Source organism: Carya illinoinensis, chromosome 7 (assembly GCF_018687715.1).
Source record: "Carya illinoinensis cultivar Pawnee chromosome 7, C.illinoinensisPawnee_v1, whole genome shotgun sequence".
In the NCBI taxonomy this organism is placed as follows: Eukaryota; Viridiplantae; Streptophyta; class Magnoliopsida; order Fagales; family Juglandaceae; genus Carya; species Carya illinoinensis.
In genome coordinates this window covers 35451023-35466054 of record NC_056758.1, presented here as the reverse complement: position 1 = coordinate 35466054, position 15032 = coordinate 35451023, and the positions used below count along the sequence as shown (strand labels likewise).

The 15032-nt window shown below is 36.4% G+C and overlaps 2 protein-coding genes across 3 annotated transcripts; one reads left to right on the top strand and one right to left on the bottom strand.

Annotated features, from left to right (window-relative positions):
- Positions 1–2028: 2028 nt before the first annotated feature.
- LOC122317230 (V-type proton ATPase 16 kDa proteolipid subunit) lies at positions 2029–3947 on the bottom strand. The gene is made up of 3 exons (XM_043134205.1): positions 3693–3947; positions 3209–3494; positions 2029–2482 (listed from the first exon to the last, which is right to left on the bottom strand). The coding sequence occupies exons 1-3, from the start codon at positions 3766–3768 to the stop codon at positions 2350–2352; spliced, it is 495 nt and encodes a 164-aa protein (XP_042990139.1). The 5' UTR covers positions 3769–3947; the 3' UTR covers positions 2029–2349.
- A 1944-nt stretch (positions 3948–5891) lies between these two features.
- Positions 5892–13847, top strand: LOC122315464 (protein DECREASED SIZE EXCLUSION LIMIT 1). 2 transcript variants are annotated; one of them, XM_043131370.1, is made up of 14 exons: positions 5892–6032; positions 6126–6255; positions 6371–6433; positions 6512–6583; positions 6704–6760; positions 7683–7888; positions 8365–8423; positions 8521–8614; positions 9732–9798; positions 10399–10481; positions 10559–10650; positions 11105–11211; positions 11985–12048; positions 13336–13847. In XM_043131370.1, exons 2-14 carry the CDS (start codon positions 6152–6154, stop codon positions 13432–13434), a joined length of 1167 nt encoding a protein of 388 aa, XP_042987304.1. In that variant the 5' UTR covers positions 5892–6032; positions 6126–6151; the 3' UTR covers positions 13435–13847. The 2 variants fall into 2 exon arrangements, with proteins under 2 accessions (XP_042987304.1, XP_042987305.1); XM_043131371.1 differs by having other exon boundaries at positions 5916–6255; positions 8368–8423.
- Positions 13848–15032: the final 1185 nt, after the last annotated feature.

The window sequence follows — 15032 nt, the reverse complement described above, 5'->3', positions numbered from 1 at the left end:
TGAAACACACTGACCGGTTGCTCTGTTGTTTGGTTTCCCAAGCAAAATCAGCTCCGTGCAGATGAAGTACTGTGCTCGCTATTTCTGGCCGGAGAGACGGCGTCGCCGGTGGTGCTGGGCGGAGGAACCTCTCACGCGGGCGACGAACGGGAGCTTTCGCGGGTTGATTTCGAAATATCTAGCTTACCAAGGACCCCATTTCTCCAAACGCACGTTTTCAATTTTTTTTCAAAAAAAAAAAAAAAAAAAATTCGGATGCCACGTATGGTGTGCAAGTGTGCTCCGCTACAGTTGTGGATCCCTAGTACTTCTCTTTCCTTAATTTTCACTGTGAGTTCTTTTCATGGGCTCTTCCACATTTCTAAGTTTGAAAATATTTTGAAGGATTTGCATTTTTCCTATGGAAAATTCCGTTGTTCACTTCCTTTTATCTCGGTTGCATTTTTTGATAGATTTGCATTTTTCCTATAGAACCATTTAAATGTTATCCAAAAATTATAGAATTAGATCTCATGTGAGCTTTATTTGGCTTGACGACTGGATAAGAAGTTGCACGAGTGTCGTTAGGAATTGGCCCTTTTTATTAGATAAAATTGAAAATAAGCAATTAGGTGTACATGATGATGGACTTAACCATATTAGAACGGGATGTATTTCGTTACTTCGATAAGAAAGATGAAGTGAGAATAATTTTTAATCCACTAGCCACCGCAAGTACTCAGCTAAGGAGCTTGAATGAGACCGCAACCGGTAATGGGCTTTAGGTCTTACATCTCCAACAATAACAATTGCTACTTCAATGGTTTGTTCTGGCAGAGAAAATGAATGATTGGAAGAAAATTGACGAGTAACTCGAAACCATGAAGAATAAGGTGGTAGAGAAGGCGAAGAGGCCTTCTTCATTCGGAACAATAGGTCTTGGGCTTGGGAATGGTCGCTTAGCAGTGGAGGAGGATAATTGAACTTGAAGGAAGCCATAATTGATTGGAAGTAGCCGTCTTCAGAGGTTTGTTCGATCAGCTGTCTGATTCATCAATTCATTGAATTGCAACAAAAGATACTTCTTGTTTGGTTTCTGATGATCTTTGTTGGTTTTAATTGCTGTTGATTATGTGGTTTTACAATTTTGTTCCTTAGGGATTGTTTTCTGATTGTTTGTTTGCTCATTTGGCATGAGAAACTAATTTGTTATCTGCCATTCTATACATCGATTTCATATTTACTCCTATTGCTTGCTTTGTATTGGTCGACCCATTATTAGATTGTTGTGTCACTGGAAGAGAGATAAAAATGAGAGTTCTGTGAATCGCCTGTAGGTAGGGAAGATGAAGTGAGGGGCATTTTTGACATTTGCTCAACATTGTAGAGAATTTACATAAACACCCATTTCATGCACAGGCAGTCCCTTAATGAGACTGTACGTAGCACTCCTCGAAATTTATTGTGTAATTCCCGAGTATTGTACTCCAGATTTATCACGTGATACCAATTATTCAAATATTGTTTACATATAGCACACTTAACAGATTTAGCTTTAACACCCTTCCACAAGTAATTCCAACCATTTCTCTCTATTACAATCTTCTTTCGCAGAGATGAAAAGTTTTCGGGGTGATCTAATTTCAAGTACGTAATCTTGAGAAAATATTATATTTCAATTAAACGTTCTCTCCATCTACCCGACATTTTCTCTCCCACTTTCCCTCCCCCAAAGCAAAACCCAGAATCCCGCTTCCATCATATCTCCCCAAATCCCAGACCCATACATAACCTGGAAGAATGTAACGACGAGGAAGTCGGGCACTAAAACTTATAACACGTTCATTCCGGCAGCAGTCCGGTTCTGGGTTATGTTTGGGTATATGGGATTTTGGGAGATACGATGGCAATTTTTATAGCCGTGGAAGCTGAGCATGAACATAATTTTTTCGCTTTGAATTTCAACTGGATCCAAAAATGTAGTATGTAAAGCTTCTCAACATTGAAAGGTGGCACGAGCTCGGATCAATACACTAGACATGCACGAGGTTTTTGGCTAAAGTTCTCCACATTCAGCACCAAAAAATTGAATATAAATGGACAAGATGAGTACAAATCCTTTGTAGAAGGATACAGTCAATATCTCTAGACAACTTTAATTAAATCCGGATAATGCACAATCACATAGATAAAGTAGTTAACTTATAAGAGGACAAACTAATTTCTAATTCTACATTCTAGCACAATACTATGGCACTTCCTGACAGATGTTAAGACAACCCCCCTCACCAACAAGAGTCTGTAGTGAAAAAACACTTATCGCTTGATGGAAACAAACCACACAAGCACACAGCAGAAGAATGTGCACATTCAGTCAGCTCTTGACTGACCAGCTCGGGAGGAGAGGATGATACCGACAATGAGACCATATAGGGCGAGTGCTTCAGCAAAAATTAAAATAAGGATCATCCCAACAAAAAGCTTTGGCTGTTGTGCATTTGCTCTGTAAAATACCATGGTTGCATTAAGAGAACATTCTAAAAACAAGGCATTCTAATTTCTAATGTAACAGATAATATGTGCATTAGGAGTATATTGAAATATTCAGTGACGCCTTATGACAAAAGCCTTGGCTGTTGCCGATTACTTCCCAGCCAATAAAAGTATATGGTTATTCAACAGGAGTAGGCCTGATAAGCATCCCCAAATATTCCAGCCCAGATGGACCACTACTACCTAAAATCCTTGGAAAGCTAACTATTTAGGTTCTTCTTTCCCTTCAAGTTTTAAGGGGCCAGCTATATCACTGCCATTCATCTAAACGTCATACCCTAAAAGTAGAAAGATTTCACCACCACCCATATCCACATTTTAGCTCAAATCAAAATCGGTACTATCAGAAAGCAACAATCTCAGGCAATTTAGGGTTTGGAACACGTTTCTATATGTTACCGATACACGAATCCAATTCATATCCAATCCATTTCCCATTTCGGAACCAAATGGATCTCCATTTTTGGTAAGATGGATCCAAATCAACTTACAAAGTCACTAACCCGAAATTCGCATCTTCGCTATTTGCCACCAAACTCTCAGCAAAAATAAATATCCGTAATCCTATGCAATCATTCAATCCAATCTACCAATTCAGGCAAACCCACAATTAATGGGAAAATTAATAAAATATGTAAAAACAACTACATATATGTTAGAGATGGAAGATAAATACCTAACACCGGCGTCGCCGACGATTCCAATAGCCATACCGGCAGAAAGGCCAGCGAGGCCGCAAGCGAGACCAGAGGAGAGATGTGCGTAGCCATCGAAGAGGTAATAGGACTTGGCCTTAGGGTTAATCCCGGTGCTGATGATGACTGCAATGATGAGACCGTATATACCCAACACACCAGCCATGACCACCGGCACGATCGACTTCATCACCAGCTCCGGCCTCATAACACCCATCGACGCCACACCTACCCCGCTCTTCGCCGTTCCGTAAGCAGCTCCCATACCTGAAAAATTGCAAGCACCCGATCAAAACCACAGATCCGCATCACTAATTTGAAAACCTAGATCCACATCAACCGAACCCTAGATCCATACCCGAAAATTGATCATTTAATTGCACAAAAACAGGAGAATTATAACAAATAAATAAATAAATAATAATAATAATATCAAATAATAGCATAGACATATGGTTTGCTTACAGGAAAATACGAGGGCGGCTGCAGCGCCGAGGAAGCCAAAGAAAGGAGCGGTTTCATCGCCGCTAAAACCCGACATTTCGCTTTTACTAAATTGAATTTCTTCGGAGAAAAATATCCGATCTGAGAAGATAATTTCTTTATTACTATTCTATTGGATTTCTCTGAGCGGAGAGAAAATGTTAGGCTCTTGATGCTTCTGTTCTGTGGTTCATATACGGCCCTCCTCATATGCGAACAGCGAACAGCGAACGTGACTCTCCTCCAATCTCAGCCAAATGTAGTACATAATTACAGAAACACCCTCGTCTGTCAGGAGTCTATGTCTAGGAGGACTCTTTGGGCTTTGAATCTCCCTTTTGGTCCACTATCTGTAGAAGGGCCGTAAGACTCAACTCAATGAAATCAAATTTATCAATACCGTTGGGCTTTTTGCCTTTCTTATTTTTTTAAAAAAAAATTATATATATATTTCTATTGTTTTATTTATAAATAGTAATGTTATATTTAATTATAAAGTGCGTAAGTACCGTATAATAGTTTTGAATAAGAGTAAAATTTTTTATTAAAAAATTAATTCTTTTTTATGTAAGTTTCATATTTATTTATTTATTTTTAAATAATTACACTGCATTTACATACTCACGACTGTAATTATTATTTTTAATTTATAAATAATATACAAGACCAATAAAATCTGGGCAGAACATGAACAATGATGGCCCCATCTCTCCAATATTGGATATTGGAATCCAAGTCCCAGCAGGCAGCAAGCAATACGATCATCATTCCCAATTGGACAACAAGGTCCTGTTAATTAACATATATGTTCCACAAATTTATGTTTTTGTCTACTATTCAAGTCGCATGTTCTGATAATTGATGCAACCCGATTGTTAAGCCTCGGAGGTGTTTGTGCCAGTGCAAGAAGTTTATATGGGCAAGGCAATGGTCGTACTCATGAGATATGTCATTTAGTAGTTTTCTTTAATCGTCGTCTTTATTTTGACGTCAACTTATAATAGAATTAATTTTCTTTTTATTTACCTATCAATCATCACGAGGTGATAAAAATATCAAATAAATTATATCTACAGTCTTAAAATGAGTAAATTTTGTACACTTTCTTTTTTAAAAAATGGGTAATTCTATTGAAAGGGATAAAATATCCCAACCCTTATGGCATCTCAGGTCCAATCCACCACAAAAGGTGTCAAGAAGCAAGTGGTAAAAAATAAATAAGGAGATAGAGGCCTAAAAAAAAAAAAGTAATGTATAAGAGGAAAGTGACGGAAATTAGATAAGGGAGGATCAAGCATATAAAAGTGAGCAGTGAATTAATATAAAGTAATCATTGATAAGACTCAAGATAAAGGAATTTGAGATCAGATATCAGCAGACTTCTGAAAGACTTGAGGATTGAGCTTTTTCAACTCCCATACGTCCAAAACTTCAATTTAATATTTTCTGTGTAGTAGGAGTCACTGGCCTTATTTGTACAATAAGACTTGAGATCGTAAAATATTTCTATTATAGTATATTTGCACTTCAAATACCTTGTAGATGCAGACTATATGTCAAACTATGTAAATATGTATGTCACATTTTTTAGTTATATTTATTTATTCTTTATTTACCATAATGGACGTATGTAATAATATCGTATTTTCTTTTTGAACTGTTATCGTGAGCTCCAAACAACACTGATCAAGACTCAAACTGTAGTTATGGGTCGTGAATAATTCTTTTTTCATTTTTGACCTGGTGGTTACAAAACACATCTTAATATCTAGATCCACATAACAAAATTATTATTTTTTATTTTAATAGTAAGTTTCATTTTTTTTAAAAATGAAGTATACAGAAGTTGTACACGTTACGACTGTACAAGTAATTATCTAAAGATTAATTACAAATTACAAAGGTTAATTTTCGTAAAAAGCAACTGGCGGTGGCATAAATATTGCACATTTCAAGTGGATGAACCATACAGCTTATAAACAAAAGCATTGTTAACAATGCTATGGATGGTTGATCATAAACAAGTGACCGCATGATCAGCCACCTTTTTACAGTGAATTCAATTGTTTTTGGAAGAGTTTTGACGCTACTGACTATATCGACCATTCATCTTTTATTTAAAATTATAATAGAAAAAGAAAAATAAGATTGAAAAAAATAACCCTCTCAGTGGCATTTTGATGCGCTAGTTTTTTATTAACCCCAACCGCCCGAAATTCCATTTGTTTGGCATTTTGGTGAGCCAGTTTAGGGCTAATAGACGTCGTGGACAAATTACACATTTCTGGCAACTATTGCCGGCAAATTGCAACACATTTCCAGGTGAACGTGAAAAACAGAACTGTATTCTTTCGCCCTCTTCTCCCTGTTCTTGATTGCCGAATAAACGCTGCTTTTAAAATTTCGGTGGCCAAGGAACTCGGAATTTGATACGAGAGGGAATGAGCAAGAGGCCGACCCCTGATCCTGTGGCGGTACTCAGGGGCCATCGAGCTTCTGTTATGGACGCTTCTTTTCACCCTTCTAGACCTTTACTCTTCACTGGGTATGTTTCTTCGTACTTATAAGTTAGTACTAGTGCGTGTACTACCGTGTAAAAGCTTGGACATCTCAATTTCAGAATCCATGTTTTTTTAAATAAAGTTTTTATTTTTCGGCAGCTCTGCGGATGGCGAGTTGCGGATATGGGACACGGTCCAGCATCGAACAGTATCATCTGCATGGTATTCGTGTTAATTCAGCATATCTATCTTCATTTCTCGACCATAAGTTTCTTGAGTTTTTATTATGGTCAATTGCAGCGTGCATAGTGCCGCTCACGGGATTATTTGCGTTGCTAGTAGTCCTTTGATTGGAGCCAACAAAGTTATCAGGTACTTTGTTTTTTGTTTGCATCTTTAACTATTGTAATCCGCTGTTTACTATTTTCTTGGGTAGTATTTAAGTGGTGTTGTGCACTAATGGTTGTGTTCTATGTGTTCTGATGCATGTAGCCAGGGCAGGGACGGAACCGTCAAATGTTGGGATATTGAAGACGGAGGGCTGTCCCGGTGCACAACTACTTCTAATTATTTTGAGTGAAATATGATACGAAATAAGGCAAAATTTTTAGATTTATCAGGATGATTTCTGCATCTGCATTGCCACCAAGAATGTAGGGTTAGATTGGACTCTGGTGGGTGAATCAGAAGAACCCATATTGTCCAATGCTAAGTTTAGTCCTTAATTATTTAGAAAAGGAGTTGGATGGTAGGAGCATTCATCTTTTCCATGGAAGGGACGGAAACTTCTCTGTTCAGCACTTATTCTTATCTGAAAGCCATAGGCCTGTGGCCTGATTGGCATTACACTTAGCTCCAAAATGGAGGTATGGAGTTTGAAACTCGTCTCTCCAAATGTATCAAAAAAAAAAAAAAAAAAATTCTTATCTGAAAGACCTGAGTTGAAAGACTGGTCTACCCAAATGCTTATTGCACTGGGTCTTTTCCAAAAAAGATGTAATTTTCAACTATAGATACGGCTACAGGAAGTTTTACAAGTACGTTGTCATTGGTAGATCACCTTGTCTATTTTACGTTTTCCATTCAGTATATTTCTTTATTCCATTTACCACCCTTATTGTCTCAAAGAATGGATCCTAACCCGTGTACCCCTTCCCCTGGTGCCAATAAAAAAAAAAAAAAATCATAAGAATAGATCATAAAAGGCTGGGTTGAGCTCTGGTCTTAGAAATATAATGCATGAGTTTCATTGAGTGGCTGGCATGTTGAGCTTCACCGTGGCATTTGTCTCATCAATCTTCCTATAGGCATGAGGAATCTTTCCCCGATCTTCCTATTTGTCATTTATCTTTCCCCACAAAATTAGTATTAGCTATGACCTTTATGTTTTTTGCTTTTTATGGTCAGTATTAGTTATTTCTCAACTTCACAGTATGCTGAGACTATTAAATAATGTTTCTATTCTTTGCAGGAATCCTTCTGTTACAATCAAGACAAACACTTATCACTTTTGCAAGCTTTCCCTGGTGAAGAAGCCTTCTGCTCATGCACCGCAAGCTGAAGGGCATTGTTATCATGATGAGACGGAGTTTAGGGGAGCCTTTGACTTAGAAAGTCTGGATGGTAGCAAGGAAAAGGCTGAAAGAGGTCTAACAGAGTCTTCCAATGTTGTTGGAGGTTTGCTCAAATTGACAGATTTTTTTTTCATATAATTTATAGTTTTTCTGATACGAATGAACCTATCAAAACTGGTCACACTTATAAATTTTCTGGAATCGGAATCTGATATCCTTTTGGATAATTATCCAGATTCAATTCTCAAATGTCTGATATCATTTCCGACTAAATCTGCAGCATGTCTTCTCTTTTATGTATGTTGCTGAACTACTTTATAAATTTATCTATACATGTTCAGTTAATTATATAGAAAAAAAGAACCTTTTTGCTAGAGCTTTCCCTAGTACCAATAATACTTGGAGGTGCAGCCTTAGCTGCTCATCTCTTGATTTCACACACAGTTGTATCTTCTTCTTTTTATCAGTCCACCTCATCTTTCGTTGTGTTTTTTGGTCGTTCTACACTCTTTATGGTGTTTATTTTTCCTAGATATTATTATAATTAGATTATGCATTATTAAGTTTCTTTTTAATCAGAAGATGCACATGCTGAAGGACCAAACTATGTGGCTATAGCAGGAGAGCAATCACACGAGGTCAATATGCAATTTTTAATAATTTCCTTTCCTATTTATCTTTACATACCTAATAGTTTTGTGTGCCTATCACTTTTTAATTTGATGCAATCCACAGGTCGAAGTTTGGGATCTCAATAGTGCAGAAAGGCTTGTTCAACTCTCTCAAAGTTCAGCTGGTGGCTCCCCTAACATTTCTACCAGTGAGAGAGGTCTGTATTCGAGATGAACTTATATGTCTCTTAACTGATGGTATTATTATTAATTATATTACTTGGGTAAGCTCTTTCTTCACATAATTATATTCAACTATTCTGGACAGTGTCATCATATATCTCCTTTCATCAATTTGATTTTTTTTAAAAAAATTTATTGGACAAATACTTCAGAATATCTTAATCTGAATATGACAAATCCTTTGTGGTTGTGTTTCACATGCATGGAGAAGATGTGGAGATATATATTTTATATATAGGCCATTTTTTTATTAGTCTTTTTACTGACTTTCTTCAAACTATTGGCATCTTGTCCTTCAGAACCAAGGGGTTGGCCGAAGTGGTGAAGGCCCTGGTCTTGGGGTATCACTTCCAAGTCCAAGGTTCAACATCTCCTGGGTGCAAACAATCCTTTGGGGCCACACCCCTTAGCTAAAAGCTATTGATTTAACCAGTTTCATGTAGGGAAACTTCTGAAGGTGCAGCACATAGGACCGGGGTTTACTCTACAGGAGTGGGTCCGAAGGGCCCTGCCTTGAGGAGTTTCCCCGATATTAAAAATAAATAAATAATAACAAATAAAAATCTGTCCTATGTTTGGGCTTCTTGGGGCTAGAAGCTGATGATATTACTGAGGAATTAACCTGCACACCAACTGAAATAGAAAGTTATGAAACCATATGTAACGTGGTCATAAGTTTTAAATCTTTATTTTAGCAAAAAGAAAAATTACAAAAGTGACACAGTTTACATGATTTATTGATCTCAAGTGCCTCGACTGATCACATTTCTCCTGGGGTGCTTGACAGTTAGCAGCATATCACTACTAGTTAACTATTTTGTACAACCCATATTTATGATTTCCAAGTGTTGTTCCTCTTTAAACTTTTTGACAGCTCACATATTGTTTCGTGCTTGTTCTCTAAGTCGTCAGTATTTTCTTTGACAGGGTTATATCTTATTCTTGTATTTGTATAGTTTCCATTTTTTTCATGCATTTTAAATATTGGCTTAATGCATGATCTGCCTCAATTGGCCTCTGTTTTCGATTAAGAAAATCTTTTTCTCTTATTTTAATGCTTTACTTTGACATGTAACAATTATTGCTTGGAAGGGATGTGCATGGCGGTTCAAGCATTTTTACCTGCTGAATCACAGGGATCCTTAAATGTCTTGGCTGGGTATATCCCTCTATCTTTCTTGCACATCTTCTATTATGGGTCTAAGCCCTTATCAGCTTTGCAACTCTATAAGTTTGCTACATTTAGATATAACTCCTAAATGATATGCCGTATGTTGTACTTAGGCATTTCTTTTGTATACTTCCTGTCTACATAGGCTTTGCCTACTTTCATTCACTTCAATAAAATTTACTTCTTACATATCAAAAACAAAAAAAATGATATGCCATATGTTTATATACATCAATGAAAACCTTGATATCGGTAAAACACCTATAGGGCCATATTTTAAATCTTGATGATAATTTACTCGGTACAACCTCCTGGTCTTTTTTTGTAAGATCTGACCTGTTTTCATTATTTTCTGTTGCTGAATTACACTGTTACTTTAACCCTGCCGGGCCAGTTTTGTCTTTTAAACCTATCTAACATATTTCCTCCATCTAGTTCTGTGGGATCTTAACTCTGAACATGTATAGAATTCAATGATATTTCTGTAGGATCACCTATTGCAGTCAATGGAAAAAAACCTTCTAAATGTCCAATAAGGAGAGGAGGGGGTGATGTACATACATAATTTTCCTTTGATACATGTGGCAGTTATGAAGATGGATCCATGCTTTGGTGGGATATACGGCACCCAGGGGTTCCTGTTACTTCAATAAAGTTCCACTCAGAGCCAGGTGTGGGACCCTCTCTGCATTCATTATCATTTTTCCTTCAAAAGCAAATTGTGATCCATTTGGCATTTTATGTTCAGTTCTAAGCATATCCATTGATGAGTCATGTAGAGGGGGTATCTCAGGAGCTGCAGATGACAAGATTGTGATGTATAGTTTGGATCATTCCTTGGTAAACACATTTTATCATAAAATCATACTTGTTTTCAGTTTGATATTTCTCCTGCCATGTCACATTTGAGCGTGTTGGCAATGGCGGAATGAAAATGGAGTTATGTGCTTCCATTTTGATCTTAATTATGCAGCACATTGGTTTTATGACACGACCATTCATAAATTTTAATTTTGATATTTTTTAGGTATAAGAAGTTAATTTAGCCTAACAACTAACTATATTGCTCTCTCTCTCTCTCTCTCTCTCTCTCTCTCACTCTCTCTCTCTCTCACACACACACACACACACACACACACACACACACACACACTGCACACAAGCACTAGGTAGAGTTGTCTCTACAGTGGCCATTATCATGTTAATCCATATAAATTTGGTGTGTATTTATTTATTTATAATAAAAATAAAAATTATTTTTTCTAAGATTGTGTATTTTGCCTTCTATAAACAGGGTTCTTGTGTGGGCAAGAAAGAAATTAGTTTGGAACGCCCCGGTATATCAGGCACCTCAATTCGACCTGATGGAAAAATTGTTGCTACAGCTGGTTGGGACCACAGGTTAGATTTTATATTTTCCATATTAAATATTAATAGAAATTCATTGCAATCCTTGCATTTTTCAGTTACTTTTTTCAATAAGTAGACAAGAATTTGATTGATGAAAACAATAAGCATAATTCATGTAGATGGGCATATACAACAGAATGCCATAAGGTTAAACGTTACGGACTTATGAGCTATCAGACTACACAGCTAAGATGTTCAAAATAGTTTATTGCATAGATTTGTGGTCACTGAAGTCGTTACACTTGTCAAATGACTTCATTTTCATTTCAAGGGGTCATGCTTTCATATCAGGAGGGGAACTTGTTCATATTAAAATCTTGTGCATGAAATTTCAAGGCCCAGAAAATTCCACAAGAAATTGTATTTGTCATTTCAGCTGAATTTCTATAAGATTGGACGATTTTATCATACTGTTTAAAATCTGTATGCAAAGATAATGAACCAATTTTTCCTCTGATTGCCTCAACTGAGTCCCTAAAGGGATTCCTCCCAAACTTTTTTTGCCTGCATATTGGGAAATCTTCTGATATTCTGAGCAGACATGCAGGGTTTCACTCTGAAACGGTTTCATTATTGAGAACTTTAACAACATAAAAAAAAAAACTCTCGTATTCATAATCTTTCCTTTTCTTCGTTTATGTTGCAATTAATCTGAGGCTTTGTGTTTTTATTGTACGCAAATCATTCACTAAGAGATACCCTCGTAATGTCTTGTTTTCTTACAAAATGTGTTGTTCTTAGGTTTTCTCTTTTAATAACTGCAGAGTAAGGATATATAATTATCACAAAGGAAATGCTCTGGCAATATTGAAATATCACCATGCTACGGTATGTTATGTTGTGTTTAGCATTGCTGGAGACACATGCTAAAATATTCTTCTTCTTTTTTTCTCCCTTTTCTCAATTATATTCAGCTTCTCAGTTTTCTCATCAAAAGTTGAATTTAGTTGTGGCTGGTATTTTGTTTCTTTATATTCAGCAGGGAAATGCATGTTTCTGAATTTTTTTTTTTTTAATTGGCACCGGGTGTCTGAGAACAGACTCTAGGCTAATCTTGTGGGTGCACAGGCGCTCGGCAAGGAGTTTTCCACAAGTGCACCTTGGGTAATTTAAGGGAAAAATCCCTCATTACGATGGCCCCTATAGATTGTTTGCACCCAAGGGGATTTGAATCTTAGACTTGGGGGAGCATACCCCAAGCCCAAGGCCTTTACCACTTGAGCCAATCCCTAGGGTTATGTTTCTGATTTTTATTATGGACTTTAGAGATTGAGGCCAATGAGCTCTAGCTTAAATGACACTTCTCTCATAAAACTAGGGGTGGAGGGTGAGATCTTATGTTTAAAACCCTATTGGATGCATGTTTAAGTTTCCGGTGTCTGTATGTGCGCTTATTTATTTATTTATTTATTGTTAATACCAGACTAAGACTTTGAATGGAACCCTAGTTGAACCACCTTAACCTTTATTCCAGTTACACCGATTGGTTCGTGGAAGATCTGGAAAACAGAATTTTCCTTTGCCTATTTTTTGTTGACGAGCATAATTTTCACGTGGAGCTTGTCTGTTCTTCACAAATATGTATTCCTAGTTGACAAGTTCTACGTAGGCTGTCTGCCTACCGCAGCATTCACCTCACTTTTGGATCCATCGTGTAAAAGACAAGGCTTAAAAGCTTCTCAGAATGACCATGGCATGATCAGTTCCAAAATTATGAATTCACTTTTGTGCTAATTTCGTCGCACTTCAAAATTCAAGGCCAAAACAAGCCATCCCACTTTGCCATAAAGTTCATTAATCTAATCTTTGACACAATTTTAGCAGTACGGGAGCCCTAGGTACACCAGCCTATTTGTTTACTGACTGGCTGTATACTTTTTGTTAAGAAAGCGAATAACGGAAGATTTTATATCATAATGCTCAAGGGGGCTCCTCGATATTTTCATTCTACTTAGAAGTCTGTAGAAAATTTAAGTGTTCAGCTTCATCTTGCCTTTAATTCTTCACTTGCTGTAATCCTCCCTTCTCTCTCCCAGCTTCACACTATTAAATAGCTGATTGTTGTGAATTGTCACTATTTTTATTTTGAAAACTTGCTTCTTCTTTTTTTAACAGTGCAACTCTGTTTCACACTCGTCTGATTCTAAGTTAATGGCCTCTGCATCAGAAGACAGGACAGTTGCTCTCTGGGAACTTTACCCTCCAAAAAGTTGAACGGTGCCAGGTAGTTGCTAGAGTTCTTAGTAGCTGATGTCATTTCATGTTCAATGTGTCGATTGTCTGCAGGATACAAGAGTCCATTCTCCATATCCTTCAAATATTTTGATTTTTATTTTCTATGATGACATCAAGTATTCGCACCAAATTGATGCAAAGGGATAGGAGATGCTCTCTTTACTCGTATACATGAGAGTTGATGAGATAGCCTTCTAGTGCCACAGAGTTACGTATGTTAGCCCCAGCTGATTCTCTCTAGTTTTCTTGTCTAGCTAGTTTTGACACCAAGTGTTTCCTGACTTGACAGATTTTCCCTCCACTCTTTTCTTTGTTCTGGCCTTATAATTGACAACGTTTCCCAAACTTCTATTTAGAATCACAAGTTAGTGAATCGTGATATATTTCCTTCATTTGATTATTGGAAGTCTGAACTTTAATTATTCGGCAGAAAGTAACATCATGTAATGTCCGTCAGCCATTTAATTCCCTAGAATATCAATTAGGATAAGGAGAGAACGGAACAACATTGGGGAAACGATTCTAAAAATGCCCTCCACTTGAGCCGCACCCGAAAGAAGGGCATGTGGCTTGTCTACTTTTGTTGAGTGGAAAGGAGGAATCAAATCGACGAAATTTTCACGAGCTTTGTTACATATAAGTCTACTTACCATTTTTTTTTTAAATTTTTTTGTTGGGTTTTTTCTTCTTAAACTAAATGAATTCTTTTACTTATTATTCAATAACTAAACATTTGGTAAAATTTTTTTTTTTAAAGGAATTTTTCAATTTCCACACCCGATGCTTATCATATCATTAAATAATTTTTTAGAGAAGGATGATAATTAAAAAAACTTATAGCACTTCTATTATCATAAAATCATGCGTCTAGCAGGCATTCATTCTTTGACCATGTGTTGAGCATAATTTAATGGACATTTTACTTCGTTCAGAGAGCAAAATACGGCAACATGTTAAGCATACCTTCAAGTTGCAACATTTAATTGACATGATGGACTTGCATGATCCTCGACGTGGCCTGAGGTCCAATAAGTTGTTGGATGCAACAAGTACATCCGGTCCATATGCACCCTCTATTTGCGATTAGAAAAGCAAGACATTGTGCGACAGCTACTGCGCCACAGCCGCCCATGTCCCAAAAACAAAAGCAATATATAACAAGGGAAATTATATTTACAATCGTGAATTTTGTAAGTTATATATAGTTTTTTTAAAAAATGTGAATTAATATGAAATTTATATAAAAAAATTAATTTTTTAATCATGAATTTTACTCTTTTTTAAAATAATTGCGCAGTGCTTTATATACTTTACGACTGTATTTAGCATTACTCATACAACAAACAAAGAAACAACAATAATAATAAAAAAAATGTAATTACAAGCATAATTATGCACTAATCTGTACACCAATGTGATGTAATTGGTTAAAAAATAAATTTTATTGAAAATAGTGTTAATTAAAATTTTAAGTATGAATGAATCAATATTAGTATACACATTAGTACGTGATAGTGCTTGTATATAGCAAAACTAATAATAATAATACGAACTGCAATGCTTTCCTTTCTCTTCTA